Raw genomic sequence first — 27522 nt, 5'->3', positions numbered from 1 at the left:
TCTGGGTATGTGGAGGCAGCAGAATCAGAAGTTCAAGGTCATCTTCAGCTATGAGGTCAGCCTGGGATATGTGAACCTGAAGACTAGAGTAGGGTTCTTGTGAGTTCAAGACCAGCCTGGCCTACGGAATGAAATCCTGTCTCAAAACACCTCAGTGCAAAATCTGTTGAGCTAGTATATATGATATGCTGGGTTCTACCCAGCAACACACACATAAGTGCTTGCATGCACTTCTTATGCAAATAGGCTGAGGAGGCAACTCATTTTGACAGAACTAGACAGGTGGTCATGAGACTGCAATCTTGGTGGTCTGAGGAATAAACAGAATTTTGATGGAGGGAGGGAAGTCCAGGCCAAAACATTCTTAAAGGGAATAAGATAATTTCCCTTGGAGCCAAATATGCTTGACCATGGCCAGGAACACAAGATTCATGGGTCCCCAAATACCATGTTCTATATTGGAAGTGTCTTGGGTTTTTGTTTGCTTGGTTGGTTGGTTGGTTTTGGTTTGGTGCCGTTTTCGAGACAGGTGCTGTTTTCTGTGTAGCACTGGCGGTCCTGGAACTTGCTCTGTAGACTAGGCTGATCTTGAACCTGGAGATCTGCCTGCCTCTGCCTCTCGAGTGCTGGGATTACAGGCATGTGCCACCACCATTGCCTAACTTGTTACAGAACAAGGAAAGTCATTTGGTGGGGACCTCAATTGGCAAGTTACAGTAAAGATGAGGACTCTGTTGTAGGTTTCAGGTGCTGCCCAATGATGTTTTTAGCTTTTGAATGTGTGGAAATTAGTGGCCTGTCAAGAATAGTAATATAAGGTTTTCATAGTCACAAGGATGTTAACTCGGGGGCAAGGGATATGGATGGCTTCAAAGGGACCAAAAATAGTCCAAAATAATTTAGCTCTGGTTTGAACACTAATTTCAATCTTGAGTCATTTGGCCTTGAATCTTTAACAGAGGTGCAGCTCTCCCTTGCCCTCCCCCTTCTGGGAGTTTCAAGTTGCAGAAACATCTAGCAAACGCCAAGTCAAAGAGCCAAATATGAAGCCCTTCAGGCTTTGTGAATAATTAAGAAAAAGTACTAAGGACTTTTCATCAAACTCCCCTGAAAACAAAAGGAGTACAGGGTTGGGTGGGTCTGGAACTCATGGGCAAAAAAACAAAAAAAGAGCACAAGGCCGAGGATACTGCTCTCAGACCCAAAGAGTTCAGAGGTGGGCTTGCTTGTCTTATGTCAAGAAGGTCCTCTGGCTTTCCTGCAAAGAGTGGTAAAGAGAAGTGGGAAGCTGAAGCCCAGGTGAGTGAGAGCAACGATCCAGAGCTTCCAGAAGGAGACCGTGATCCTAGAGGTGGGACAGTGGCTTCATTTGTCTTGTGGAAGAGGACAGGAGTAGAATGAGGTGTGGCTGGTGAGGGTTTCTGAGCAGACTAGCCCCTGACCCAGGTTGGCTCTTAGAGACACATGCAAGTACGACCAGAGGCAACGTTCCAGTAATTTTTTTTTTTTTTTTTTTTTTTTTTTGGTTTTTCGAGACAGGGTTTCTCTTTATAGCTCTGGCTGTCCTGGAGCTCACTTTGTAGACCAGGCTGGCCTCGAACTCAGAAATCCACCTGCCTCTGCCTCCCAAGTGCTGGGATTAAAGGCATGCGCCACCACGCCCGGCCCAGTAACTTTTTAAAATAATACTTCTAGAAGACTTGGTTATGCAAAAAATATTTATATTTCCACCAAAATTCAGTAGCCTCGGGTGTGGCTGGCAAAATTCCCTACTCTACCCTGCCAGCCTGCTGCTGCCGCATCTGGACCGTCAGTGGGACTGGAGGACCTGAAGAGGCAGATGGTCTTCCTCTGAGGCACTGTTCTTCCCAGGTTTAGAGGTTGGGTTCTTTTTATAACCTGTAAATAGAACAAGGATCACTGTGACTTTGCCCTCCATGCATCCCCTGGAAGGAGGTGACAGGGAAACAGGAGGGCCACAGCCTTGAGAGCCCACCATGTTGTGGGTATAACAGCAAATCCTGGAACCTCACCTCCCTGCATCCCTCCTCCCAGAATCCCCTGACCCCTCCATGGACCACTCAGGGGTCTCCCCACAGAAACTCAAAGGTCCACAGATTTGACAGGCTCTGTCAGAAACCAGAGCCTCTGAGGCACACTGAGGAGCAGGGAAAACAAGTCAGGAAGCTCAAAGGAGAGAGGTGACCCTCCTTTGGGGTTGGGGGTGGATATGGATGGACACCCCGGGAAGATGAGAGCTCAGAGACACATAAAGAACAAAGAGTACTGCAGAGGGAATGGCTGTTGTGATGACAGAACTCTTGAGGAAGAACCTTGACAACAGCATGGGGATAGCGAAGATTATGGCCCTTCTGGAGCTGTGTAGCATAAGGCCTGTGAAGACCTTGGCGACATTATCCAGAAGGGAGTGGTACAGGCCTGAAGCAGAAAATTCTGTCTGAAGGTTGGGGTAGATGCTGAGACACCTTGTGGGCACAGAGGTGCAAGGGTAAGCAGATGCCTGAGAGGCCAAGGGTCAGCATCAGATAGGAGGAGTGGGCAGAGGGCCCACGTCTAGGTGTGAAGGTTAGAGTTACATGCACACTACCTGCTGGGATTGTTTCCAATCAAGCCAGTGTGGCTAGCTCATAGAAAGACTGGGATTTGGGTATGGAACACCTGGATCGCCGGGCGTGGTGGCGCACGCCTTTAATCCCAGCACTTGGGAGGCAGAGGCAGGTGGATTTCTGAGTTTGTGGTCAGCCTGGTCTACAAAATGAGTTCCAGGACAGCCAGGGCTATACAGAGAAACCCTGTCTCGAAAAACCAAAAAAAAAAAAAAAAACACCTGGACCAGATGAGCACCCAAATGACTCGCTATCCTGGCGTTTTGTGAAGGGATAGCAAAGGTAGAAAGAAAGCCTTGATGTGAGGATAGGAAGAAGCAGGCAACCATCAGGCTTGGGGTAGCAAGATGCTGGGAGAGCCTCCTGGTAGCAGATCATAGGCAACTCGGATGGGGTTTATGACAAGAGACATTTGTCAAGAAAGAGACGGGAATATTGAGAATTGCACGGAAGCGTCAGAGAGCATGCCTGGGGTGGGAGAGAGGAGTTGGCTTTGGTGGAGGCAACAAGGTAGAGACAGGAAGGCTGTTATAGGGCTAGAACAGACCAGCCAAATGCTACAGAGATTTACAGGAAGTGGCTTCAACTGAGACTTAAGGGGGTGGGGCTTAAGTCAGATAAGCTGGCCTGTCAAAGGTGGCCCAGAGAGATGCCACCTGTGCTGTAGACCAGGATAGGATTGAAAAGTTCAGGAACATGCTTTCTAACTTGTTCCCTTGCTGGGAACCCAAATCCAGATCCAGCCCAGACCTATGCACAGGGTCCAACTGATAACCAGGGCAGGGGAGAAGTCGGCAAGGAGGCCAGAGTGAGGCAGAAGCAAATAAGGGCTAAGGACCCTTCCCTAGAAAGGCCAGCAGGGCAGGCTTGGGATAGAGAGGACCAGTCAGTCCCCACAGGAGGAGCAGGTGTGGGCACAGCTGCAAAGCAAATCACACCACCTGGCTCTGAGTCCCAGCAGGCCTTTCGAAGGCTGTTTTGCCAGCAGACCCCCCCCCACACACACACACACACAGCACATGCTCACACGAACCATGGTAAGGGCTGCAGCCCCCAAGGGCACTCACCAGTGATGCCTGCCCCTGATGGATCCTCAGATAAGGTGGGAAGGGTCTTCTCCCATGCAGCCCAGTTTACTTCCTCCACCCTGTGGGTGACAGAATCAGCTCTGAAGTTCAGGGAAGCTGGCAACAGCCCAGCAGGCTTTCCCTGGGGTGGGGGTGGGAGCGGAGGGGGAAGGGACACCTCCATCTGCCCAGGGGACTGTATAGATAATAAGGAAGATGAGTTTTTGTTTTTGTTTTTTTCCTGCCCTTCCCTAACAAGGCACTCACTGGTCCACCCACACATCACAAGATCCGTCCCTGTGACTCTTCACTATGACCCCTAAGGCCAGGTATTATCCATGTGGAGAAAGAGGTCCCTTCCACCCCAGCTGCTCCCAGTGTCTGGGTTTCTCAGAGCGATCAGAGGAGAGGAAGTGAGATTGGATGTATCTTTGTGCTTCAGGTTCTGGGCTCTTTTATGACCGCTTGTCCTGAGTAAAGCCCCCATCTTCTCCCCTGATCAGCTGTTGCCCATAAAGGTGTCTGCAGTGGCTGGACATTCACTTTCATAACAACCCTATCCTCTCTGAACATTGGAAAGCTTGGTTTCAGGCTGGGGAGATGGCATCAGCACTCAGCTCTTCCAGAGGTCCTGAGTTCAATTCCCAGCAACCACACGGTGACTCACAACCCATCTGTAATGGGATCCAGTGCCCTCTTCTGGTGTGTCTGAAGACAGCGACAGTGTTCTCTCTCTCTCTCTCTCTCTCTCTCTCTATATATATATATATATATATATATAATTTTAATATATATGTATATATATAATATTTTCTAAAAAAAAAGAAAGAAAGAAAGAAAGAGAAGAGACTAGAAGAGAAGAGAAAAGCTTGGTTTCCATGGAAGGGGATAGATCTTCAAGATCAGACTGGAAGATCTAGGGATGAGGGTAGCCAGTCTGACCCTAGAATACTGGCTTCTTGGCCACAGGGGAAATCAGAAATCACTAGGGAAGGGACCTTAAGTTTGTACCACTGTCTCAGTGGATGGCAGGGTAGACAGGCAGTGGCAGCAGGGCCAGGGAGTGGGGTCAGCACACATGACCTTACTAGCCCAGATAGAGTAAGCTGGTTTTCCTCAGCCTTGCCCCTCCCACCACACCTGGCTCCTGCAGCCATTTCGGAGCACGAGGCTTTCCTGAGTCAGCCAGTCCCCACTCCACCACCACCACTACCACCACCACCTCCTACCACCCTACCTCCACCCCATCCCCATTCTGTCCTGCCCACTAGCTCACCTGAAGCACCAGCGCTCATCAGGTATACCATCCCCTTTGGTGCCAACTTTCAGCAGCCTCCCTGCGCGATGCCTTTTCCTCCTGCACCACCAGTAACCATTCTCCATCTCCAAGACAGAGATGGCTTTCTGGGGACAAAGGACACATCAAACAATAGCCTGGGACCCTGCTTGAAGGGCGTGCGTGTGCACTCCAAACTACATTACCTTTCCCACCTCACCAATGCCCTCATCCCCCAACACACACATCAGGACATCCCAGACGCTATAAGGGGAGGAGCTGATAACTGAAATCTAGTTTCCTAGTTGTTTCTTTTCCTTTTTTTTTTTTGGTTTTTCAAGACAGGGTTTCTCTGTGTAGCCCTGGCTGTCCTGGAACTCACTCTATAGACCAGGCTGGCCTCGAACTCAGAAATTCCCCTGCCTCTGCCTCTCCAGTGCTGGCATTAAAGGCGTGCGCCACCACTGCCCGGCTCCCTAGTTATTTCTTTTTTTTTTTTTTTTTTTTTTTAAAGATTTATTATTTATTATATGTAAGGACACTGTTCAGAAGAGGGCGTCAGATCTTGTTACAGATGGTTGTGAGCCACCATGTGGTTGCTGGGATTTGAACTCTGGACCTTCGGAAGAGCAGTCGGGTGCTCTTACCCACTGAGCCATCTCACCAGCCCCCTAGTTATTTCTTGATCATGTCAATAAAGCTGGCAGAAGCCAATCACTGGGCAAAGGATAAGATGGGATTTCCGTGGCAGAGAGAGGATTGGGGATTCGGACCAGGCTGTGGAGCAGATAGGAAGTAGCAGACATGTAACTCTTAGAAACCAATAGTTTGTAGCCTCCCCAGCCAGGAGGATGGGGCAAGAAATTCTTTGCCCAGCAGTTGTGTTGGGCTGGTTTTAAAATAGTAAGGCTGTCTGGTGTTTTCTATCCACAGTGACTCAGGTGGACAGGAGAAAGGGCACAGTCACTGGGTGGTCGTTAAAGGTTTGGCGAAGCTAGCCATGGGAGCTAGGTGAGATGACCATTGCTGGCACCAGGCAAGGAACAAGCATGCATTTTAAAATTACATAAAACAAGACCCCACTGGAGGATAAAGGTGGAAATGGCCCCAAGGACAGCAATAATTTAGCAGCAGAGCTCAATTTCCAGGGAAAGGCCGTCCCTGGCCAAAACCTACACACCGTTTCTTTACCCAAGTAAGACACACATAGCTATCTAATGCTTCGGTACTGAGATGAAGGGGTGTCATATTAGACCCTGCAAGCTTTCTTGCCTCCTCCGTGTTATCAATTCATACTTTACATATGTGGATTTCAGGAGGGGCCTTTTTCTTGTTCTCTGCTGGGTTTGTAATGCATAGCCCTACCAGTAATAGGCATTCAAGACATGCTTGATATTCAACCATAGTAACTCAAACCTATAATCCGTGTACTCAGAAAACCGAGGCAGTGGGATTGCTGTGAGTTGGAGGCCAGTTGGTGATAGATAGTGAGACTTTTGTCTCAATGATAATGCCAAGGGATCATGGTAACTGGCTCCACATGAACACCTACTATGCTCCAGGTTCTGTCTGGGACGCTTCATACTCCTGAGCTTATCTGATCCTCACAACAATCCTAATGAAGGGATGAATGGCTACAACCTATTGGCTACAACCAGCTAGCAGGTTAGTCCTGCTGGGCTGATTCCATGTGATTGGATGCTGGGCCCTCAGCAGCCTCCACTGGGGTGGGGCTGGCTCAGCAAGATCCCAAGGGTGAAGGGTGGGGGGCGCTCACTGGCAGTACCTGCAACTTCCAGATGCTCCAGCTGTCAGTGGCAACGCTGTTGACAGTCTCACTCATGAGGGCAATGAGCATGTTGAGCAGTAGGACGTAGGTGAGGAGGACGTAGGCCAACAGCAACAGCAGCACCACCCCACGAAAGCGCAGCTGTTCCTGGAAAGCCAGCTCACCCATACCAATGGTGAACTTGAACAGCTCTAGGGAGGCATCCAGAATGCCCCCATATGGGACTGGCTCCTCCTCCTGACCCAGCGTGGGCTTTTCCGTCACAGTGGTGTTGCTATCTTCAGGGGCTTTGGGACTTCGGGCCTCCCGGCTCAAGCTTACTAGGGCTGTAGGGAAATGAGAAGAGGGGTCTCAGTCTGGGAGAACACCAGGCAGCCTGTAGAGTGGGGGGAGCAAGAAAGGAGTATTTGGACTGTCAAGATGACTCCGTGGGTAACAGTGGGTGCTGCTGCTGTAAGCATGAGGACCTGTGTTTGAATCTCCAGCACTCATGCAGAAAGGTGAGCATAGGGCTGGCAAAGATGGCTCATCAAATAAAGGTGTTTGCTTCCAAATCTGATAACCTGAATTTGGTCCCCAAATTCCACTAGATGGAAGAAGACAACCTCCTCCCAATAAGTTGTCTTCTGACCTTCACACACACACAAACACACACACTCACACACAGACACACAAACACACAGACACATGCACACACAAATGTAATTTTAAAATTCTAAAGGTTCATGTGGCTATAAGCCCAGCATTGCAGGGCAGAGACAGGCAGATCCCTAGAGCTCACCGACCATGCTAATCAAAAATCAGTGAGCTTCCAGTTCAGTGAGAGACACTACTGTCTCAAGGCAATAAAACAGGGAGCGAGAGGCGAGGACACCCAGCATCCTGCTCAGGCCTCTCTGCATGTATGCACATAAGTTCACAGACTCACATTCACACACACACAAGCACTGCATGTGAACACACATTCACACACACACAAGCACACTCAAAGTGTGTGAATACACACTCAAAGTTTTAAAAGGTCTTTACCTACAGCAAAGCCGAAAAGGAAGACTAGGTAGACCAGCAGGAAGCGGAGCAGGTCTCGCAGAATGACCTGGAACACACAATCCCAAAGAGAAGCCTGGGTGAATGGCCCACGCATTCTAACCCCAGACACAATTAATAGGGTTCTCTTGCGCACACACACACACCCTCCTACAGACTGTGTGTACAAACATGGGTCATTCTGAGCAGAAGGAGGGTTTTGTTGTTGTTGTTGTTTTTTGTTTTGGTTTGGTTTTTGGTTTTTCGAGACAGGGTTTCTCTGTGTAGCCCTCGCTGTCCTGGAACTCCCTCTGTAGTCCAGGCTGGCCTCGAACTCAGAAATCCACCTGCCTCTGCCTCCGGAGTGCTGGGATTAAAGGCATGCACCACCACTGCCTGGTGAACTTTTTTTTTTTAAAGATTTATTTATTTTATGTATTTGAGTACACTGTCACTGTCTTCAGACACACCAGAAGAGGGCACTGGATCCCATTACAGATGGTTGTAAGCCATCATGTGTTTGCTGGGAATTGAACTCAGGACCTCTGGAAGAGCAGTCAGTGCTCTTAAAGTCCATCTCTCCAGCCCCAGAAGGAGCCTTTTAAAAATCTACCTCCATCTCAGTGGGTGAAAGTGCTTGCCTGAATGTATGAGGGCCTGACCTAACCAAAAATCCTAACCACTGAGCCATCTCTCCAGTCCCATTTTACAAGAATTTTTAAAATGCCAGACACCCGTACTGTCTCCCTTCTCCCTCCCCCACACTTGGCCTTTTCTGCTCCTTGTCCCCTGGCTATCTTGAGCACCACTCCCTCCCCTTGTCCTGGCTCTTTGCCTTCACTTTTCTTGCTCTCTCTGAAAAGGATGCTCCTCCTCCACTCTAAGGTGGCTGACTCATTCTTCCAGGTCACCACTAAGGAACTGTCACATCCAGCTCAGTGATAGAGTCCTTGACTAGCTTGTATGGGGGTCCAGGTTCCACCTTCTATACTGCAAAAAAAGAAAACTTAAAAAACCGCTCTTCAGCTGAGCGGTGGTGGCGCACGCTTTTAATCCCAGCACTTGGGAGGCAGAGGCAAGCAGATCTGCATCTGTGCGTGTATGAAGACATCCAGGTACACGCACGCCCACACCTGCAGTCATAGAGGGGCAAGTGTCTGGATACATGACAGATGGTCAAACAACTCATGCTCTCTTCTGCTCAGGATAGCTGTAAAGGATAGCTCCTGACTCCAAAAGGAATCTACTGGGAGGTGTGTCCAACCCTCCCTTGCCTGGCTGTACCTGGTCCGCCCCCATCTCTCACCTTTTGGATCATGACACTGTAGATGCCTGTGTGCTGAAAGCCACGTGTATAATAAAGCAGGTTCAGCCAGCCCAGCACTAGGGATGACACTAACAGGGGGAGGTACCATTCAGTCTCCACGAAGCGCAGCACCTGGGACAGCACTGTGAGCAGCGCCTGGACAAGGCTGCATGGGGACAAGATCTGCATCAACTTCCAGGCCACTTGGTAATATCCCCCCAACTCCTATGAGACCGCCCGCGCCAACCACCACTGACTGTCTCCACCATCTCAGATGGATTCCCTATGTCTGCAGCTGGGCCAATCACAGCCTAACCTCCATCCTGGGCAAGTCATTTATTCTCTGGGCTTCCCACTTGTAATAATGATACCTGAATCAAAGAGTGTCTTCAAAAACTGAGACACTACATGCAATGAGGTTCTACAAAGCGGGGAACATGAAAGGCCCCAAGCTGGCCAGCAGCCAGGATTCCCGGGTCTGACATACACTTCCAATCCTTGCCCCCTAGAACAACTTGGGGCCCTGTGTACTGGCCTCTACAACCAGCTTGGTACACTCCGCTACACCTGCCACACTCAGTCCTCTGAGACAGTGTGGGAAAGGAGTAAGACTCACGTACAAGAGGATTTCAAAGTAACTGTCCATGAACGAGATCCAGATGAACAGGCGCCGCCGCCAAAAGTACCACAGCTGTGGAGGAGATAGGTCAGGGTGTGTGTGTGTGTGTATGTGTGTGTGTGTGTGTATCTTGCTCTTCAGCTCTAAGTACAAGCCAGGCTGCCCCTGTGACCTGTGGCCTGGATTCCAGCTCCCCCACTGGCTTCCTGTTCTGGGAACCTGGCTAACACCACCTCAGGGGCTAAAACTGTAGCCTTCCTGCCCCTGCCCCAACCCCTGACCCTGACCCCCTCTCAATATGTAGCTTGTGTTGGTTAGTTTTATGTCAACTTGACACAAGCCAGAGCCACATAAGAGGAGGAAGCTTCAACTGAGAAAATAACTCTGTAAGATGGGGCTATAGGCAAGTCTGTAGGGCATTTTCTTAGTGACTGATGAGGGAGGGCCCAGTCCATTGTGGGTGGGACCACCATTGGACTGATGGTCCTGGGTTCTATTTTTAAAAGTAGGCTGACAGGCCATGAGGAGCAAGCCAGGCACTCGTGAGCCCTCCTAAAAGCTGAGATAATTTTTGATTCTCTTTCCAAACACACAGCCAAGTGTGAGGTGCCTACACCTCTAGTCCCAGCTACGTGGGGAGCTGAAACAGGAAGATCATTTGAATTCAGGAATTCAAAGCCAACTTGGACAGCACGGGGCGGGGGAGAGGGGGGCTCCTGATGCCCCTGGGTCCAGAAGGAGTGCCTACCTACTACACACAGAGTGGAAGAAGAGGGTCTTTATCTTCATCGCTCCCTGGCCTTCCAGGTAGCACCCTGTGCTCCAGCCAACCCGACTGTGGCTTCACAATTCTGCCCTCTCTAAGAAAGTCCCTGTATCTTGACATCTAGCCTGCCTACTGCAGGTCTGCTGCCAGATTAGATGTCTTGCTACAGGATTTGGACTGAGCTCCACCTACTAATTGCTTTCTATGCTCCCCATATGAAGAATGACCCAGCCAGCTGAAGGATCGGGGGTGGGGGGGCCTCAGGCTTGATTTCTATGGGTATACGGCCTGCAGTGCCAGAAACACAGAAGCCATCTGCCACCCCACAGGTACCTCAAAAATCATAGCAGTAAGTGTGCCAGGACCCCAGAAGGCAAGGCCAGAACCTTCCACTCTGGTGAGGCTGGGTATGGGAATCTGGTTCTGCAGCAGGGAAGTGGGCATAGTTAACTCCCAGGAAAGGTCTGGTTTGCTTCTTGGTTGACTGGGAGCTACATAAGGCAGAAGAATAGCAAAGAGTCCTTACCTGGCCCAGTAAGAGGTAAATACCCCCAAGCAGGATCAGAATGTGGCCCAACAGCAGCATGGAGTCCCCAAAAGTCGCTTTTGATGAGGGAATGGCTGGCTGAAGAGGCAAACACACCCCTAAGTCCTGGAGTCTCGGGTCCCATCCCCAGTAACTAGCTGCCCACGAGCCTCAGGTGAGAATGATTCTGAGCCTGCACTACAGAGAGGCTGCTCTGAGCAGCAGAGAGGACATGGCTCTGTGGAAGGAGCTCTGAGTCCAGCCCCTTAGCACCATGTGATATTAGTATTGGACTTGGGGCCAGATTTTCTAGGTTTAGGTCATCTCTACCACTGAGAGTTTCCATTACCTTAGATAACATACTTAGTCTTTCTGTGCCTCTCCTTAGCTCAATAGTAAACCAGGGGGAGGTAGTTCTTCATCCCAGAGGCTGGTGTGAGTGCTCATTAGTTAACACAAGCTGACCACTTAGACTAGTAACTCACACCTGGCAAGCATACAGTAAGAATTCACTCCCATCGATGTCCCCATTGCCCTAGGGGACTGTTTCCAGAAGAGGTCTGGGTACACCGCTCACGCTGTCTAAGCCTCAGTGTCCTCTTTTGGTAGGATGGTGCCCCTTGCTCCTTCTCACTCCAGGGTTGCTTCAAGCAGGTGTGCCCCAGGACGGTCCCACCCAGCTCTTGCCTGCTCCAGGGAAGGCTGGTGGTAGGCAACTATGGTGAAGATGATCATGTAGACCAAGTAACAGGCGAAGTTGAAGAAGAATCTTGGGATGAGCCGATCCCATTTCTCCTGCAGAAGCTTGTTCAGTGGCTCTAAAACCACCATGCGGTGCCGGTGCTGGGGTGGGAAGGGGAGCAAAGTATAGAAAGGACACAGCTGGATAGACGGTATGGGAGGACACAGCTGGATAGACGGTATGGGAGGACACAGCTGGATAGACGGTATGGGAGGATACAGCTGGATAGATGAGACGGTGTGACAAGCACCCACTTCATGGCCCGCTCCATGCAAGGACCAAGAGAAATGGAGAGGAACAAATGGGGAACAGGCTCCCATACCCAGGATCCCTAAAAGGTGCCTCCCATGAGCTTCCATTCCAGCAGTTGTGCTGTGAAGTGATGGAAGGCTTGCCCTTAACCAGAATCTCTAGGCAGATCTACACCCCAAGGACTCACCGGGCTCTTGCAATGGAAAGCGATGATTTCCAGGACCGAGTTCTTTTCCCAACTGTCCACAGAGGACAGGTCGTACAGTGACACTCGGACAGGACCGTAGCACCACTCGGTGAACTTTCGGGAAAGGGGCTGGTACAGCCCTGAGAACTCCCGCTGCAGGATGTGCCTGAAGATCTAAAGGGCAGTCACATAAGCTCACCTGCTAGTCACCCTGCCTGCACTGAGTCGGGGCTGGAGAACACTGAGCCCCTGCAGAGCACATAGATCCTACCGTGATTCAGCATTTACATATAGCCAACCAAGCGTGAAGTGGCAGGTTTACATTCCTACTTATGCACAGCCTGACAGGCAGGCTAACCCTTTCTTCCCTCATTTTGGCCCCATGGATTCCTTCCCTATGTTTCTCAGCACAGAGATCCCAGGTGGGGACTGAGATCATTTGAAACCAGAGACCACCAGTTATGCATGTGTGTGCACATCTGTGGTCAGGGCACAGAACAGCTAACAGACTAGAAAGAGATCCCTATTCCAACACAGGTTAAGAAGTCTTTGATTTCACACAGGAGAAATGAGGACGAGGGTGCAGACTGGGAAGCAACTTACGCAGGCCATAGAGCCATGCCTTTAGAGGTTTGTGTGATTGCTTGCTTGCTTGTTTTAAATGTGTATATAGGTGTTTCACCCGCATGTATGTCTGTCTGTGCACCACATATGTGCAGTGCCCACGGAAAACATAATTGGATATCAGATCCACTGGACTGGAGTTACAGACTGTTACAAGCGATTCTCTGTATGCCAAGAATCAAATTCTTGTCTTTTGTATGAGCAGCCAGTGCTCTCAGCCACTGAGTCTCTCTGCAGCCCTAGCTGGGCCTTTAGACAACAAAGGTTTTCCAGCAAGAGCACCAGGAGCTGAGAGGAGAAAATAATATTAAAACTGTTACTTATGGGGGCTGGCGAGATGGCTCAGTGGATAAGAGCACTGACTGCTCTTCCAAAGGTCCTGAGTTCAATTCCTAACAACCACATGGTGGCTCACAATCACCCGTAATGAGATCTGACACCCTCTCCTGGTGCATCTGAAGTCAGCTTACATTTATTTATAAATAAATATTTGGGCCGGAGTGAGCAGGGACTGAGTGAGCGGAGTTGACTGGAGTGAGTGGTGCCAACCGGAGCAAGAAGAGGCCCTAAAAAGAAATTCAATTCCCAACAACCACATGAAGGCTCACAACCATTTGTACAGCTACAGTGTACTCACATACATAAAATAAATAAATTAATCTTTAAAAAAACCTGTTACTTATAACCCAGGCAGTGGTGTTACACACGTTAATCCTAGCACTAGGGAGGCAGAGGTAGGCAGATCTGTGAGTTCCACAGCCTGGTCTACAGAGTGAGTTCCAGGACAAACAGGGCTACACAGTGAAACCCTGTCTCAAACAAAAACAAACACACAAAAAAACCTGTTACTTATTATGTTTATTTTATATTGACCATTAAAATGTCCCCTCATTCTAGACACTGGCAACATGTGACTATAGACTACACCTGTGAAGCAGCTTCAAAAATAAAACTTACTCATAAGGCACTGGGGGGTGGGGGGGACCAGAGAGTTGGGTAGTGCTTACTCTTTCTGCCAAAAGTACTTTCAAGCAAATCAGTTTTAATCATTAAAAATAAAACTGTAGAGGCTGGAGATGTGACTTGGTGGTTAAAAGCACTTGCTACTCTTGCAGAGGACCCTGGTTCAATTCCCAGCACCCACACAGTGGTTCGCAACCATCCATAACTCCAGTTCAAGAGGAGCCAATACCCTCTTCTGGTCTCCACAGGCACCATGCACATACGTGACACACATACATACATGCCGGCAAATCACTCACACACCTAAAGAAAATAAATCCAAGCCAATTCTTAAGTAAATTCAAAATAAATGAGAGTGCCAGGATGGATGATGCACGCCTGTAACTCCCGCACCAGGGGAGCCGAGAAGTCAGAGCAAGGCACTAGATGAGCAAAGGCACATGCTTGCTGTCCAGACCGATGACCTGAGCTTGGTCCTGGAATTCATGTGGTGGAAGAGAACCATGTCCTGCAAGTCATCATATAACTTCCACATACATGCTACGACATGTGTTCACATGTATAATGTACACACATGATAAATGTAAATAGAGTTCACGTTCAACTTAGGCTGATAAGACCCTGTTTCAAAGCCAGCCAACAGAAAAAGAAAAAAGTCAGGAATGTCTGGAAGAAAAAATATATGTGTACATTATATGTAATGATAACATACATAATCATGCAATTACAGAGCATACAGTCTAAGCTACATATTGTAATGGCCAATCTTCTCAACAGGATCTGGCACTGATGGAGAGACAAGTGTCTGGGCATGTAGTTATTTCGATTAGGTCAATAGAGATGGAAAGACACATTTTACATGTGGATGTCTCCATCCTACGGCTGGGACCCTGGGCTGAACAAAGGGAAAGTAAGCTGAGTATGAACGCTCATCTCTCTCTGCTTCCTGACCACAGATGACAGCGTGGGTAGCTGCCTCAGGCCCCTGCTGTGGTGGACAGCACCCTCAAACTGTGAGCCAAAAAAAAACCCAAAACCAAAAACCCTCTTCCTTCCTTAAGTGGCTTTGGTCAGGTATTTTGTGTGGTGTCATGGAAAGTAGCTAGCACACAAATGTAGTAGGTATATAAAATACAATATTGTTGCTGGAGAGATGGCTCAGTGGTTCAGAGCACTGGCCGCTGCTCTATAAGACCCAAGTCACATGGCAGCTCACAACAGTAAGTCCAGTCTCAGGGGGTCTTACACCTTCTCTGGCCTCCAAGGGCACCAGGCGTGCATGTGGTGCACAGATATTTATGTAGGCAAATATCCATACATATAAAAATACATAATTTTTAAAAGAATACTTATTATATAAATATATGACTATATCACATATTCATACTGCATATATAACCTTGTAGAAACTGTTAAGTAATAGGAAAACTAAGGAAATTTAAGTAAAAGATAATTATACCTATATACATAACAATCCCATTCCACTTAGTTCCTCCCACAGGAACTAGCTATGAACTAGCTGTACTGCCAAGATTGGTCTTGAACTCTTGGGTTCAAATGATCATCTTGCTTCCGCCTCCCAGGTAGCTGAGAGTATAGGCAACCGTGGCCAGCCACAAACACAAAAAAAATAAATCCTATATATCAAAAACGAACAAACAAAACACTACTATCCCCCTTTTCTTTCCCTTCTTTCTTTCTTTTTTCCTCCTTTATTGTTGTTGTTCTTTGGTTTTTTTGAGATAGGACTCTCTTTGTAGTTCTGGCTGGCCTGCAACTTGCTATATTGACCAAGCTGACTTGTAATTCATAGAGAACCACCTGTCTCTGCCTCCCAAATGATCATATTTTTTGAAGCTTACAATGAGAGGGGAAAAAATGTCACAGTAGATAAAATCTGAAAAAAAAAAAATTCACTGCAGTGGTGACCCACGCCTTTGATCCCAGCACTGGGAAGGCAAAGGCGTGTGAATCTCTGAATCTGAAGTCAATCTAGCCTACAGAGTGAGTTCCAGGACAGCCAGGGGCACACAGAAAGACATTATCTCAACAAACAAACAAACAAACAAACAAACAAAATCTAATGGCAAGACTCATAGCAAACTAGACAAAATAAATGAAAAAGGTTACTGGGTTAGTGTGAATGAAAATGTCTCCCAGAGGTGTTTAAAGACTTGGTCCTACCAGTTGTTGATGCTGTTTGGGTAGGTTTAGGGGTGTGTCCATTCTGGAGGCTGTATATCACTGCTGATGGGCTTTGAGCTTTAAAAGTCCTGTACCATTCCCAGTTTGTTCTGTTCCCTACTTGGCTGTTGAGCTCTCTGGTTGCTGTTCCAGCCACTGTGCTCGACTGCTAGCATGCTTCCTTGCCCCTATGGTGATGGACACTTACCCCTCTGGATAACCCTAGGTTCAAAGAAACCCTTCTCTGAGTTGCCCAGTCGTGCTGTTTTAACACAACAGAGAAGAAACTAACATTGCTGTCTCCCAGAGGCTGGAGAGATTGCTCATGCTTAAGAGCACTTGCTGCTTCTGCAGAAGAGCCAGGTCAGTTCCCAGCACCCACGGGGCACCTGTAATTGTAGTTCTAGGGGATCCACTGCCCTTTTCTGGCCTCCATAGATACCAGGCTTTCTCCCAGTGCACATACATACGGCAAGATACTCACACACATAAGATAAAAATAATCTTTTAAAAAACATTATCTCCTAATAACAACAACTACAACAAAAAGAACTCATTTGACTTTAAGAATACTCCCAGTACTTGGAATTGTAAACCCAGTCAAAATTCCACTGCTGCGAAACTATCGGGCCCTGTACACAAACATATTCTAGTTGTTTATCCAAAGCAACATGGCATCAATCCGCCTTGTGAATATTTATATCTAGACCTGTAAACAAATACTGTGCCCATCTGTAACAGAGAGCTTCTCTTTGCAAGGGACTAAGGTAAATAAATGCAGAGACTCATAGCAGCTCAGGGTGTGAGAATAAGTGACCATTGAGTATTCTATCCTACACAGGATGTTTATTCTACCCCATCCCAGGCTCCGGGAACATTTCAGAAGAAGAGGTTGGAAATAATGTTAGCCAGAAGATGGGAAAAGGGCTGAAAAATGATGTCTTCTGTGCATAACACAGCAGTTGAAATCCTGATCTTATAGCCTGCACTGGTGGTGCTGCCCTAGGCCTGCACAAGACTGAGCCTGTCAACAGCTAACCATAGTTTGTGAAGGACTCATCCTACTGAACTATTATCTACTAGCACAGTCTTGGAGGGAGGCGGTTATTGCCGTCCTGTGAGCCTGTCAGGTTCCGATGGATAGTTTGAAACCTATGATTGCACAGGTGGCCCCGGTTGCACTCAGTTAAACAAGGCAAAACAAAAAGAATTGACCGTGAAAGGGGAGTGTGAGGGATGAGACTGACAGTGAAGGGAGTGAGATAATGAAGGGTCCAGCGTGGGAGGGACCAGGATGCATTATATGCATGTATGTGTGGATGCATTGCCTGCCTGCGTTCTCCTGTAGCCAAGAGAGGCAGGACAGGGACGGTGCTCACCTCAATTTTACCTTCCTTGGCAGCCAACTTCAGGGGTGTGAGGCCTTGATGGTTGCAGATATCCTCAAGCTGTACAGTGGGGCAGAGGCGGGCCCCCATTTGGAGAAGGCTGTCATACATGTGGATCACCAGCGCACTGTTCTCAGGTGAGTTGTCTGCAATCATTACCAGAGCATGCAGGACTGTGTTGCCCAGGGAGTCGGTGGCCTCCAGGCTGGCAGGCTGGTGTGGGTTCTCCAGGAGGTAGGTCACCACATCCCACTGCTTGGTGCACGCTGCCAGAGAAAGAGGTAGCTCTCCTGTGGAGCAAGAGGGAAGCTTGAGTGATGGCGCACACCTTTAATCCCAGTACTTGGGAGGCAGAGGCCAGCCTGGTCTACAAAGTGAGTTCCAGGACAACCAGGGCTTCACAGGGAAACTATGTCTCCAAAAAAAAAAAAAAAAAAAAAAAAGAGAGGAAAAGGAGGGAAGCTTGAGCTTCTGCCTCTACCTCAGGACTCTTCCTGCTCCTCACACAGAAGGCCAGGTGTCCCTGAGGCAGATCAAGAAGAATAAGAGGCAGCCAACCAGCTCTCCCCTCCTCTTTGTCTCTTGTCTTGAACAGAGCAGACTCACTACCCCTTAATTCAAGTTCTGCTTGATCAGGTTGGTTTTTATTTGGTGGAGGTTTGTTGTTGTTGTTGTTGTTGTTTTTTGTTTTAGTTTTGTGGTAGTGTTAATGTTTTCATTTATTTGTTTTGAGGATTTGGGGAGGGGTGTTAAAAGCAGAACCCAGGGGCATAAGGCAATAGCTCATTTAATAAAGTGATAACCACAGCAGAACATAGTGGTACATGTCTTTAGAGGCAGGCAGATCTCTGAGTTCAACGACAGCCTGTTCTACAAAGCAAGTTCCAGGACAGTCAGAGCTACACAGAGAAACCTGTGTCTTGTAAAAAGCAAAAACAAAACAAAAATAAGAACAGAGAGAGACAAAAATACATTAAATCGTATTAATGAAAAGTATAAATATATATACCACACACACATAACTTTAAAAAGTTGAGAGGGCTGGAGAGATGACTCAGCAGTTTAGAGCACTGGCTGCTCTTCCAGAGGTCCTGAGTTCAATTCCCAGCAACCACATGGTGGTTCACAACCATCTATAATGGGACCCAGTGCCCTTTTCTGATGTGTCTGAAGACAGTGACAGTATATAAGTATATATATAAAATCTTTTTAAAAAAAAGTTGAACCCAGGGTCCTCTGCATGCTAGCCACATGTTCCACCACTGAGCTACACCCTGATTGGCCTGCTGAGTCTTAGCATAATCCAGTCCTTGTCGTCCATGCTCTCCCAGTCTGGACTTGGGTACATGCTGAGCTTCCCTGGCTAATAGAGGATTAAGCATCTCTTTAAACAAGTTGTAATTTAATTCATCTGGTGGTTAGAAATAGGTAAACTGGGGTTAAGCGCCAGCTCTGCCAATCACTAACCATGTGACCTTGGACAAAGCTTTACCCACTCTGGGCCTCAGCATAGCTAAGAAAAGCTTCCTCACCAAAATAGAAACAAGTTCCTTGGTGCTTTTGGAAGAAGCGGCCACAGGCTCGGATGTGAACATTCGCTCCATTCTCTACCAGCAGCTTCACGCACCACAGGCTCCTCTTCTCTATGGCGATGTGCAGCGCACTGTGGCCTCGGTAGAACTCATCGGTGCACTGGGCATTGACAAGGGGCTGAGGATTGCCGGAATCCCTGTCAATCTGCAGCAGCGGCAGGATACAGGCATTGACCCCATCCTGAAGGTTCAGCACAGCCTTCATCAGGCACGTCTTTCCAGTGGAGCCTTCTGTAAGGAGAGAGGGGAAGGCACAGGCAATGCTCAGAGAAAGGCTGGACCATCTGCCTGTTTGTACAGCAAACCCAGGTTCCAGAGTATCCCATGGGAGGCTGAGATCTTTTCCCAGTTGCTATATTCAACTGGTGGGAACACAACTTCATTGTAAGATGTTAAGGCTCCAGAGTACAGGGATTAAAATACCAGCAGGCTTAACTATACTTTCTGCCTTAACACCAAGTTTCTAAGGCATCTGTGTGTGCTTGTTGTTGTTGTTGTTATATTGTTATATTGTTGATGCAGGGTCTTGCTTTGTAGTTCTGGCTGGCTTCAACCTCCTAAAGACCCACCTGTCTCTGCCTCCCAAGTGCTAGGACTAAAGGCATGTGCCACCACACACAACCCTGGGACAGACATTCAGTATCTGTACATGAATACCCAGGGCAGGGCTGAGGATATTGGGTTTGCTCTCCAGCACCACATATAGCACAGACTTGTAATCCCAGCACTTGGAAAGTGGATGCAAGATCAGAAAAATCAGGGTCATCCTGGGCTACATGAGACCCCCATCTAGTAAAAATTAAAAAAAAAAAATCCAGGGCAGAATTTCTAAGTGTCTCCCTCACTTAATGGCTCTGACTCCTTCAACAAGTAACTTATCCTCTCTTAACTTGTTTTCCTTTCTGATAAAAGGAAATATTCTAGGGTTATTATAAACATGAGAATAAAATAAACAAAGTGCTTAGCTCACAGAGGGCCAAGCATGTAGCAAGTTGAGGTCCTAAACTACAATGAGAGCAGTCATATACAGGCATCGGTGGATTAAATGGTGGGCAGTTTACACCAAGGAGAATGTCTGTGCCACAATCCTAGGTGTGGCAACACGTGTCTTGCTGCATTCAGGAGGCTAAGGCAGGAGACTAAGTCAAGGCTAGCCTGAGCTACAACCATCTTAACAACCAAATAATTTTTAAAAAATACGATGTAGTCAGTAGAGAGGCGGGTAGCATATTCTAAATTATTGAGTGTGGCAACACTTTATATATCTAATCTTTTGGACAAATCTGGAAAGATGCCAAGCCATTACCAGTAGCCCGGGATGACAGGCTGTTCTTGGCTTTACATATTTCTTTACCATTTGAATCTTCTAGAGGGCACAAATTATTTTTCCTTTGTTTTTTGTTTTTGATATTTTGAGACAGAGTTTTGCTGTGTACCAACCCTGGCTGTTCTGGAACTCACTTTGTAGGCCAGCCTGGCCTCAAACTCACAGAGGTCTGCTTGCCTCTGCCTCCTGAGTGCTGGGATTAAAGGCAAGTGCCACCACACCCCAGCTTTTTTTTTTTTTTTCTTTTTTATAGTGTGCACAGTCCCATGAAGTCTAGAAAAAAAGGATCAGATCTCCTGAAACTGCTTTTACAGATAGCTGTTAGCTTCCATGTGGGTGCTGGGAATCTAACCCAGGCTTCCGGAAGAGCAGTCAGTGCTCTCAACCACTGAGCGTTCTCTCCAGCCCCGAGAACAGCTGACAGAGGACACCAAAGGCTACCTGTGTATGCCGAGTCAGTGAGGTACTTGCTGGTCCGGCGCAGGTACTCTAGCAGTCCAGTCAGCTCCTCGGGGACACCCCGGGAGACCACACTGAAGAGTCGGTCACGGTCAAACCGATTTGGGTCCTGTTGGCTGTGGAAAAACGTGTTTTGTGACTCATGTTGGAGAGTGGCCACAGTGTCTCCTGCATGAGGTCTCACTGTGCACGCAAGCACTGTTCGTTACTCCTATACTATGCCTTCAGGTTACACAGGAACTCTTTCAAGGGCTTCTCTTTCCTAGGGCTCCAGAAGCTCAGAGCTCCTGGTGAGAAGAAGAAACTCATTGGGTCTTTAATCTGCTACAATACTGTGGCTCTGTCTATCCTAGGCAATTGTTGGCATCAAGGGCATCATTGTTCAAAAGACTCGGTATCCCACGGGGGTCATTTCAGGCTGCACGCGTCCCTGACTCGGAAGATGAAGTGGAAACAGGGATGAGGGATGGAGGTGTATAACTCAGCAGTAAAGTGCTTGCCTAGGGTGTGTAAGGCCCTGGGCTCATCCAAGCAGCAGTAAAGAGGTTGAGAAAAGCTTTTTACCCCTCTTCTCATAGACCACGCATTCCTTAATTGAATAATCATCTGCACTCTTAATCTGCACTCCAGCCTTACAGGTAGTGAATCAGCCTTTTCTTGGTTAGGCAAACAAGTAACACAATCTACCCAAGGTCACACAGAGCAGAACCGGAGCCACCATGGGGGCTGCCTAATATCAGGCTCCATCTCAACCCCAAGAGAGGGTCCGGACTAGGCAAGCACGAAGCTTCCCATCGATAGGCTATCATTTTCAGCCAGCACTAAGTATCATCTGCTGACCACAGGTTTACTGAGAAGCCACACTTCTGGGAAATTTCTTCACAGAGTCCTGAAGGGGGCTCTTGTGGCAACTCAGGCACAATCTGGTATTGTCTTGTAATAGGGGACAGTTGTCTAGTGAGATGGCGCTATCTCCCTCACAAGTCATTTAACCAACCTCTCTCAGTCTATTTTCCTCTTTGAAAGATAGAAATACCCAAGGGTTATTATAAGGGAAATACCATAAAACAAAGGGTTCTAGCCCATACAGTGAGTCTGGTACACAGCACACGGGGTTCCCAAATGACTCTTGGCAACCCATTCCTAGGCTCTGTCAGTATTCACTAAGGCCTGCCTAACTCTGGGGCCTCTGGAACTACGAAAAGAACATATGAAAGGAGAGAGGCCCACTTAAGAGAAGGCTTCTTCCTTCCTTCCTTCCTTCCTTCCTTCCTTCCTTCCTTCCTTCCTTCCTTCCTTCCTTTCTTTCTTTCTTTCTTTCTTTCTTTCTTTCTTTCTTTCTTTCTTTCTCTCTTTCTTTTTGGTTTTTCAAAATAGGGTTTTTCTGTGTAGCCCTGGCTGTCCTAGAACTCACTTTGTAGACCAGGCTGGCCTCGAACTCAGAAATCCGCCTGCCTCTGCCTTCCGAGTGCTGAGATTAAAGGCATGCACCACGGCTGCCCAGATGAGAAGGCTACTTTATGGTGTAGGGACTCTCAGGTCCCAGCTTAACATCTATGAAAAGCTGGGCATGGTGGCACATGCCTTTAATCCCACCACTCGTGAGGCTGAAGCAGGAGGATCACCTCAAACTGGAGGTGAGCTGGACTATAGAGCAAGATTTTTGTTTTAACACAAGAAAGCAAACAAGCAAGTCTCCTGTGGAGTGAGCTGACCCTGATGACTCTGACACATAGGGTGACTAACTGGGTCATTCACACTTGAAGACATACAGCCATGACACGTTTAAAGGCAGCCCTCACATTTGCAACACCACACAGATAGGTGTCCACCTCATTCCAGCTAGATGAACGTTATTCATCCAGTTAGCCCTATGGCCACAGACTATGAGGGGCTCTGTGTTTTATCTGCCTAGAAAATGTGGTCATTTGGACACTGCTCCCTGCCACTAGGGCAGCAACCATGCATGGCCTTAGACTAGGGAAGCACAGAAAGGTACCGACTGGGATTCTAAAGGGCATTGTGGATCCCATTCTATCACCATCAGTCCAGCCCCACTACTCATTCACAGATGCCACCATGCACCTGTCTGTGCTGTCACCCAACCTAGCTAACTAGTCTCTCACACAAACAACACAGTGTGCCAAGGCTACACTGTGATAGCCACATCTCAGGGATGAGCAGGGAGAAAGGACTTTCCTGGTCCATTCTCTTGTCAACCCATGAGGATTCTGGGAAGTCAGGTTCAGTACCCTAGCAGGACCGGAAGCAGGATGCATGCCCTCAGGCTCACTCCCTGAATTGGTAGCTATAACACAGGAAACTCAAACTGCAGATGACTCTAAAAGGAAGCCCACTGCCCTCAGTTCTCAGGGTCCACATTGCCTCAGTGACTATGTCAGCCTTGGATCCCGCTACAGCCATGAGCTACCACTGTGGCCAAAATGGGTGGGGTTCGAAACATCAAGAAGAGGGGTTTGATTGTCAGTTGCATACTTGGTACTGGATGAAAGTGCCTCTACCAAAAACATAGATCTTGGCAGAAGGCCAAGAACGCAGAACATTCTGGAAGGTGTAACCCTAGAGAGCAGACTGTGGGACTATGTGGAGCTAGGCTATGAGGAAGAGACACTTGTGAGGGATTGGCCACTGCGTGACTTGGAGTGCTGTTTGGGAACTGCGGTAGCCTCACCTGGGACCCAGTCCCTTTCGGTAGTTGAGATTCACTTTAATCTGAGGGGAGAAGTTCCGGTCCTCTCCCTGGAAGGGAGACTCCATGGGGGGTGGCTCATTCTTTCCTTTGTTCACCTCAGCACTGCCTTCTTCATCTCCATCGGACGTCTCCAGCCTAAAAGCTGGGGGGTTGGAGGCTGAAGTCATCCTGAGAGAGGAGGGTGCTCCTTATCGCTGAAACTTCTGTGGAGATGGAGATCTTAAGGTTCCCCTCTCTCTCTCATACCGCAGTGGGGTAGGCCTGGCTGGGACCTGGAGAAGGTGATGTAGAGAAAGGAGAGCAGGAGCTGGGGTAAAGACAGTGCTTGTTTACCATGCACAGAGTGCTGGCTTCTCTACCCAGCAAAGCATAAGCCACCTGTAGCAGTCCAAGGCCAGCTGCTGGAGGGATGGCTCAGTGGTTAAGAGCACTGGGCTACCTTTCCAGAGAATCGGGGTTCGGGGCCCAGCACTGCATGGTGGCTCACAACCCTCTGTCACTCCAGTTCCAGGGGATCTGATGTGTTCTGACCTCTGCAGGTATCAAGCACACACGTGGTACACACTCATATACAGAAAATAAGTAATAAATTGATAAAATATTTTAAAAAATAGAATTAGGAGCTAGAGGATCAGAAGTTCAAGGTCATCTGAAAATAGCCTGGGATACTCTGTCTCAAGAGAGAAAGAGAGAGAGGGAGAGGGAGAGTGGGAGAGGGAGAGGGAGGCGGGATGAGGAAAGAGCTGGATCAGAAAGGGCTTGCCACACAGCCTGGAGGAGCTGAGGATCCTGGGTGTCCACATAAAAAGCCACGGAATGAGGTATATCTTTAATTTCAGTGAAGAAAGGCAGGCAGAGACAAGAGGCTTGCTGGCCAGCCAGTCTAGCAGAGTTCAGTGAGACCCTAGCTCAAAAAAACAAAGCTGAGAACAATGAAAACAATCCACATCTACTTCTGGCGTCTACACACATCCAAAACCACACCTACATACACAAAAAAATAAAAATAAAAATAAAAATAAAAGAGAGCCATGCCTGGTGGTGCACGCCTTTAAACCCAGCGTTCAGGAGGCAGAGGCCAGCCAGGTCTACATAGTGAGTTCCAGGACCAAGGCTACATAATGAGACCCTGCCTCAAAAAACAAAAACAAAAACAAAAACAAAACAAAAAAAACAACAAAAACAAAACAAAACAACAACAACAGAAGGGGTGTGTATGTGTAGGAAGGAGAGTGGGAAACTGTTAGCTTTCCAAGAGGGAAAATCAGCGGTGAAGGAGAGAGGCAGTGTCAGGAAGATGTGCTGGGAGCAGGGACCTGACAGAGTTGTCACTTTGATATTATCTCACAGGAAGTCAGGACTGTCTTTATCCCCCTTGGGAATTTCTGATGTTCAAGAAGACTCAAATCCTATTTAGGGGTGAGAATGCTTGTGTTCACAACCCCACCCATTCTCTACCTGATATCAAGCCCAGTGCCCAATGGTACAGACAGATAAAACTTCAGTTGTTTGGCCAGCACAGGCCACGAAACCCTTAATGTAGAGAGGGAGCGATCCAGGGAACTACTGGTCTATCAGACCCTTCCTTTTGCTGCCAGAACAACCGCGACTCAGAAAAGAGAAGTGAGTTGCCACCTCGCTTCGTGTCCTGATGGTCCTCTTCAGTTCTCAGAACCCAATTACGTTCGTTTCCAGTCTGACTCATATCTGAGGGTATAAGACACCACCTCCGAAGGGGCTTTAGAGCTGGCAAGCGCTATCTGCCTTCCCACCTCAAACTGCACACTGGGTCTGGGGTTAGCTGACAGCTAACCTCACCCTCAACAGAAACAGCAACCACAGCCTCCATCACGTGGCCGGGGCTGGGACCTAGTTAGAGCTGGGGAGCCTCTGTCTTCCTCAGAGTTCAGAAACCGGAAGGAAAGAATCAGAGCCGGTCAGAAGACAGTGGGGGTAGGAAAAAGGGGCAGGGAACAGGTTGGTAGAAATAAGGGACAGAAAAAAACAGGGCCAAGAGAGGAAGCGGTAGTGTGGCCCCGGCCCACTCTCAATTTGTTACAGGATCCCAGTACACTCAGAGAACTGGGTGGGGCATTTTCCACAATAGCCAGGGGGCCTGACTGAGGTTTCACTTCTCTGCCCACCTTAGTAGGACATGGGCATCCTCCTTTTGCGCAGTCTAGCTTCCACCCTCAAGCAAATCCTGGCAGACGCTGCGTCTGACATCATTCCCAACCCCCAGCAGCAACAACTGTCTTCCAGAGGCTGTCTACCTTACCTCCTGGGATCCCCATTCTGGCAGCAGAGAAAGAGGCCTGGAGGTTCAGGGAGCCAGATCCCACGCAGACCCTTATTCCAAGATGGAGATGCCGGGAGACCAATCCAATCATTCACTGTCATACTTCCAGACGCAACCCCTAGGACATCCTGAAATAGCCCATCGACTTACCCCTCAGGCTGAAGTCAAGGCGTAGCGGCAGCAGACTACAAGCCAGGATCACCAAGCCTAGCGGGACTCTCCAGCAGCGGGGATTGAGAGAGGAAGTGCCGCGGAAGCCTCCGTAGCTGGCCGTAGCTTTCTCTGTATCGTCCACCCTCCACCTGTTCGTCGCACACAGTGGATAGTGCGGGCTTAACGCCAACCTGTCAAGGACCAGTGACTGGCCACTGGGCTGATCATCAGGACCACTGGCCACACCCTGCTTTCGCGAGACACGCCCTGCTCCTCCATCGGTGCACTTCCACCCACAACTGTAGCCAGAGAAGCCCCTGGGGCAGTCAGAGGAAGTTCTGGGGTGGTGGGACCTAGGCTTGGGTGGAAGCTGGCACAGGTGTGGGATTCATGCCCTAAAACACTGACGCCCACCCCTCCTGATTCTTAACACCGTGTGCCCTCCCCCGGCCATTTGGTTCATCACTGTCCGACCCAAGGGAGAGAAGAATGGGATAGCCCCAGAGAGAGAAGAGGTTCAGTCTAGCATTTGCCCCAGAGAATGCAGCCCAACCCATCCAGCCATTATTTCCATCTAAGGAAGATTCGCTCAGCGTCCTGACCCCAGGGATCCCCCGAGTATCCATTTACAAGGGCACTTCCAGAAACAGCCAGCAGGTGGCAACCGTGTGGCCAACAGGAATGGCTGAAATTGTACAGCCCCGGCACTGCCAGGGAGAACAAGGACCAGCTCTCCCTCTCTTTTTCGCCGGAAGACCTCTGTCCTTGCTCCACATCCCAAATTTTGTTTGATTGGTCCAAAGCACTAATTTCTCTCCCGTGAGAATGTTCTACCAAACCGGTCCCCCTGCTTCTCCGCTGCTACACTCATACGTCACACCCCATTCTTATACCAACTAAGGTGGTCTGCTAAAAATATAAACCAGGGGCCAGCGTTTAGCTTTAATGGTAGACTTAGTGGCATATGTAAGGCCCTGTGTTTGACCCCCAGTATCAGTAATCAAAGAAAAACTAAATAACAAAAATTAATTAATTAATGTCACCCCCACCTCCAAGCCACTTTTTCATAGCACTAAAAATAAAACCCAAACTTCATACAACAACCTCATGCAGCCCAGAGGCCCGCCCCAGTCATGTCACCTTCACCATGCTACACTCCAGACCTGTACCGTCCAGTATGGCAGTCATTAGCCACGGCAGCTATTTAGATTTTAGTTTGGTTTACACTTTTACCTGCGGCAAGGACTTGATATGAAACCAACTGTGGCAATCCTCCTGCCTCTCTCTCTACAGTGCTGGTGTTATAACTGTGCCTCCATGGTTGGTCATCTTTCAGATGAGTCCACTGTAAGGCAAAACTCAGCAAATACTAGCTGGCATGGCCCTCCACTCTTCCCAAATATGTCCTGTTTTCTCTGTAGTACAAGCTGTCTCACCTGCTAGGAGCAACAAGCAACACACACACACACACACACACACATATACGCACACACACAGTAGCATCGCCATCATGGCCACATACCTTAGTTCTAAGCATCTTCTGCTTGTGTTTGTGTTTCTTTGTTGGTTTTATAGTGCTTGAACATGGGCATGCCAGGCCAGCCTCTACCACAGCTTCCTGCTCTATTTTCTGTTTA

The 27522-nt window shown here is 48.4% G+C and overlaps 1 protein-coding gene across 6 annotated transcripts; it reads right to left on the bottom strand.

Annotated features, from left to right (window-relative positions):
• Positions 1-1702: 1702 nt before the first annotated feature.
• Trpv2 (transient receptor potential cation channel, subfamily V, member 2) lies at positions 1703-27522 on the bottom strand. Of its 6 annotated transcripts, NM_001382490.1 has the most exons (17): positions 27408-27495; positions 27119-27230; positions 25712-25860; positions 23413-23705; positions 20703-20836; positions 18875-19165; positions 17334-17632; positions 12184-12357; positions 11690-11845; positions 11003-11101; positions 9712-9782; positions 9092-9257; positions 7789-7855; positions 6757-7085; positions 4971-5098; positions 3695-3774; positions 1705-1899 (listed from the first exon to the last, which is right to left on the bottom strand). In NM_001382490.1, the coding sequence occupies exons 4-17, from the start codon at positions 23598-23600 to the stop codon at positions 1811-1813; spliced, it is 2271 nt and encodes a 756-aa protein (NP_001369419.1). In that variant the 5' UTR covers positions 23601-23705; positions 25712-25860; positions 27119-27230; positions 27408-27495; the 3' UTR covers positions 1705-1810. The 6 variants fall into 6 exon arrangements, with proteins under 6 accessions (NP_035836.2, NP_001369419.1, NP_001369418.1 ...); NM_011706.2 differs by lacking the exons at positions 25712-25860; positions 27119-27230 and adding an exon at positions 25883-26034 and having other exon boundaries at positions 1703-1899; positions 27408-27522; NM_001382489.1 differs by lacking the exons at positions 25712-25860; positions 27119-27230; positions 27408-27495 and adding an exon at positions 25883-26381.

The sequence above is a fragment of the Mus musculus genome, chromosome 11 (genome assembly GCF_000001635.26).
Source record: "Mus musculus strain C57BL/6J chromosome 11, GRCm38.p6 C57BL/6J".
Lineage (NCBI taxonomy): Eukaryota > Metazoa > Chordata > Mammalia > Rodentia > Muridae > Mus > Mus musculus.
This window is presented reverse-complemented; position numbering and strand designations above follow the sequence as displayed.